The 4072-nt window shown below is 45.6% G+C and overlaps 1 protein-coding gene across 1 annotated transcript in view; it reads left to right on the top strand.

Moving 5' to 3' along the window:
- SLC9A8 (solute carrier family 9, subfamily A (NHE8, cation proton antiporter 8), member 8) overlaps positions 1-3722 on the top strand; it is a gene marked incomplete at its 5' end in the record, with an annotated part of 33461 nt that extends 29739 nt beyond the window's left edge. Inside the window, 2 exons of the mRNA XM_015409745.1 lie at positions 1186-1332; positions 3081-3722. Coding sequence (XP_015265231.1) covers positions 1186-1332; positions 3081-3188 — 255 coding nt within the window. The remainder of the gene's footprint in view (positions 1-1185; positions 1333-3080) is intronic.
- Positions 3723-4072: the final 350 nt, after the last annotated feature.

Here is a 4072-nt window from a genome sequence, read left to right as displayed (position 1 = left end):
GCAACTTTTCATTCACTGAGCGCTCCATCCTGCTCCAGCTTTTGTGCAGTCACAGGACAGTCACACAATACACGCCGTCCTTACTACCTGGTCAAGCCATATAACCTACACCGACTTTTGATGTGCCCATCGTTCTGCCAGCATTTTGATGGACTGCCCCTTTTTATTCCGAGGCCGTTAGTGCAGAATGTAAAGAGCAACTAGTAAGACAGCAGTTCACATGCAAGTAAATCTAGTTAAATGCAGGACCCTGGCATTTCTTTTTGCTGTTTTTTGTCTCTCCACATATGACCACAAGTGCCTGCCCATCGTTCTGCCAGCATTTTGATGGACTGCCCCTTTTTATTCCGAGGCCGTTAGTGCAGAATGTAAAGAGCAACTAGTAAGACAGCAGTTCACATGCAAGTAAATCTAGTTAAATGCAGGACCCTGGCATTTCTTTTTGCTGTTTTTTGTCTCTCCACATATGACCACAAGTGCCAGCATGGTGTGGCGGTTAAGAGCGGTAGACTCTAATCGGGAGAACCGGGTTTGATTCCCCACTTCTCCACATGCAGCCAGCTGGGTGACCTTGGGCCAGTCACAGCTCACGAACTCTCTCAGCCCCCCTACCTCACAAGGTGCCACTTGTGGGGAGAGGAAGGGAAGGCGATTGTAAGCCACTTCGAAACTCCTTCGAGTGGAGAAAAGCAGGGGTATAAAAATCAGCTCTTCTTCTTCTTCTAAGCTTGGTGCCCATTAAAATCTGCATTGGTCATTTCAGCTTCAGCCAATAAGGTCTGTGGGAAATTGGCATGTGCTCAGTGGTTATTATTGCATAGACATTGCTGCTTTCTGTTGTTTCGTCAAATTGCTGTGGCTGTCAGCCTCAATAAATAGAATAAATGGGGGAGGCTGAAGAGCTACCAAATACACAGAGGAGGAGTTATTTCCTATCCTGATCTCCCTTCTCCAAACTTTCCAGGGAAATACCATTTCAGCTTCAGCCAATAAGGTCTGTGGGAAATTGGCATGTGTTCAGTGGTTATTGCATAGACACTGCTGCTTTCTGGTGTTTCGTCAAATTGCTGTGGTTGTCAGCCTCAATAAATAGAATAAATGGGGGAGGCTAAAGAGCTACCAAATACACAGAGGATGAGTTATTTCCTATCCTGATGTTCTCTGTCCCTTCTCCAAACTTTCCAGGGAAATACCATTGAATCGGAACACTTGTCGGAACTCACCGAGGAGGAGTATGAGGCCCACTACATCAAGCGCCAGGACCTCAAAGGCTTCATGTGGCTCGACGCCAAATACTTGAATCCTTTCTTTACCAGACGGCTCACGCAAGAGGTGGGTTCTGCTTTTGAGTTCAGCATGGGAATACGGTGCAGGCTTCCTGCGTCTGCGCTGACCAGCCTTGGTGGGACTCGTGCATACGTAAAGTGATTGCAGGCGACTTCCTGCAACAGAAATGAAATACAGTCACAGGAAGAGTGACTCGCATGCCTGCTGTGCCACAAATTTTGTTAGTCTTTAAGGTGCTACTGGACTCTTGCTCTTTTCTAAAGCTACAGGCGAACTACCCATCTTGATATAACACAGCCTCAAACACAGGTTTGCCATTCAGCAGGGAGCTGCAGCCAATCCCAGCTTTTTGACAAGCCCATGTGATGCCTGTTTTGCGCCTCTTTGTCAGATTTCAGCCTTTGTATTTTTAGATGTATGGTCAAAAGCTTCTTAGGTGCACACATGAAGAGCAGAGTGTGTAAAGCACACTTGAGGATTGGAAGCCCGAAGTTCAAGATGCCAGGTTCTGTGCTGGGTTTCCCAATCCACGTTTGTCTGTATTAGTGTAAATGTTCCCCTTATGCCCTCTGTCAGCAGCTAAGTATTCTATTACACACAAGACAACTTTATTTATTTAGGTATTTATATCCCACTTTTCTGCCTAAAGGGCGCACAAAGCAGGCTATACCTTCATTCTCCTCTCCTCCATTTTATCCTCACAACCACCACCCCCCTTTGTGAGGTTAGGTCATGGACGAGACCTGATTGGTCCAGGTCGCCCAGTGAGCTTCCCAGGCAGAGTGGAGGTTTGAACCTGGGTCTCCCAGGTCATAGTCTGATGCTCTGACCGCTAAGGCTGTTCTGCCTCATGCACAGGTAGAGATCAGAGTGCTTCTCCCCCCCCCCCTCCACCGCCCCGGCTGCCCAAGAGCCAGCATGCTGTAGCAGTTCAAGTGGTGGACTAAGACACGGGTGGGCAAACTTGCTTGACGTAAGAGCCTCATAGAATAAACGTCAGATGTTTGAGAGCCGCAAGACATGAACAAATATTACACGTTTTTACTGGTAAATATGCAGATTTGCTTTTTATTAACATTAAACGAGGCTGCCGAAAATAATAACAAAAGCGGTAAAGGCAGCTATTGATAATGATATTTATTTGTCCAATGATATTTGTTTGCTACTGATATTTAAGCTTCCCCAGCCGCCCTGCCGGGAACCACACTGTATATGTGAAAGAGCCGCCTGCGGCTCCTGAGCCACAGTTTGGCTACCCCTGGACTAAGATCTGGGAGACCCAGGTTCGAATCCTTACACTGCTTGCTGGGTGACCTTGGGCCTGTCGCATGCTCGCAGTCTATAACCTTAGCTTGTTATTTCGTTTTGTCTTTGCATATCTTAAAGCATCTTCATCACGTTGCATGTTAATTTAGCTGTTCAACCTCTGTCTATAAGTTTGAACGCTACCTTTCATTCCAGTGTATTTGAAAAAGCACGCGTGCACACGAAAGCTCACACCTTGAATACACCTTTGTTGGTCTTAAAGCCTGCTTGTCAGGCAAGGTGGGATAGAAATCGAATTAAATAAATTTAATTAATTAATTAATTAATTAATTAAAGGTGCTAGCAGACTCTAGATTTGTTCCACTGCTTCAGACCAACACGACTGGCCACCCGGAACTTAACCTGACGGGGTTGTTGTGAGGATAAAATGGAGGGGAGGAGATAAACATGTCACTTTGTAGAGGAAGGCAGGGTGTGGAATGAAGTAAATAAAATAAGTAAGAGGCTGTCGTTTTTCTCTGCCTTAGGACCTGCACCACGGGCGGATACAGATGAAAACCCTCACCAACAAGTGGTATGAAGAGGTGCGGCAAGGCCCCTCTGGATCCGAAGACGATGAGCAGGAGTTACTGTAGCAGGACAGAGTGGCGTACCTTGGTTTTGAACACACCAAAAAAAAAAAAAAAACCTTAAGGAATGGAAAGAGACTGTCTCCATAGAAGACAGGCAGCTGAGGAAAGACGAGTCTTCACATCGTACTTGCTGGTCACAGAACAGACACCGTACACATTTTGCCAGCTCGCTGTCTGGAAACTCCAAAAGATGCATCAGGAATCGACACCGAAGGACCATTTCCGAACACTACATTTCCAAGTCTCGACTGAAAGTCCCGTAACAAAGAGCACCCAGCCGCATCGGGGCCATTAAAAACTGGGTTACACCCACGGCGATTTGTGTTGTGGAATGTATGTTAAAAAAGATTCCGTAGGGCAGCTTCAGAGCACTTTAATTTACCCTTTCTTTGATCTGCTGTGTCAGGGGGTGGAAAGTAATGCTGAGTAATACTGTGAACTAATATTTTAATCATATACAAGTAAATTATTATTTAAAGCCCGGCTATAATTTGCACTACCAGCATGTTAAGGGACTCCGTGTGCTGGAGGAGAGCACTCCCAAGAATTCAGTCAATGTGCATGAGCGAAACACAGATGATTAAAACCTTGTGATCTCTTGCATTTTTTTTAAGTGTACACTGAGCTGTGTTTTGATTTCTAAGGTTACTTAGCCCTGCTCCCGATCTTCCTCTATCCCTTTCTCAAGCTGCAGTGTAGAGTTTTAATCAGAATCCATCACACTTTTTATTTGCTCCCCTCTCTGTCAACTCAAAAATATTTGTACAGTGTTGTCAGAAGGTTGGCTCAGTCTACCCCAGACAACCCTGCTCGCTTGAAGTCACAGCATATCGCCTGCAATCCTTACATGTCTGCAGTTTGCTGATTTTGTAAAGAGAAGCAAACAA

Source organism: Gekko japonicus, unplaced genomic scaffold, assembly GCF_001447785.1.
Source record: "Gekko japonicus isolate JY-2015 unplaced genomic scaffold, Gekko_japonicus_V1.1 scaffold5374, whole genome shotgun sequence".
NCBI classification, from domain to species: domain Eukaryota; kingdom Metazoa; phylum Chordata; class Lepidosauria; order Squamata; family Gekkonidae; genus Gekko; species Gekko japonicus.
This window is presented reverse-complemented; position numbering and strand designations above follow the sequence as displayed.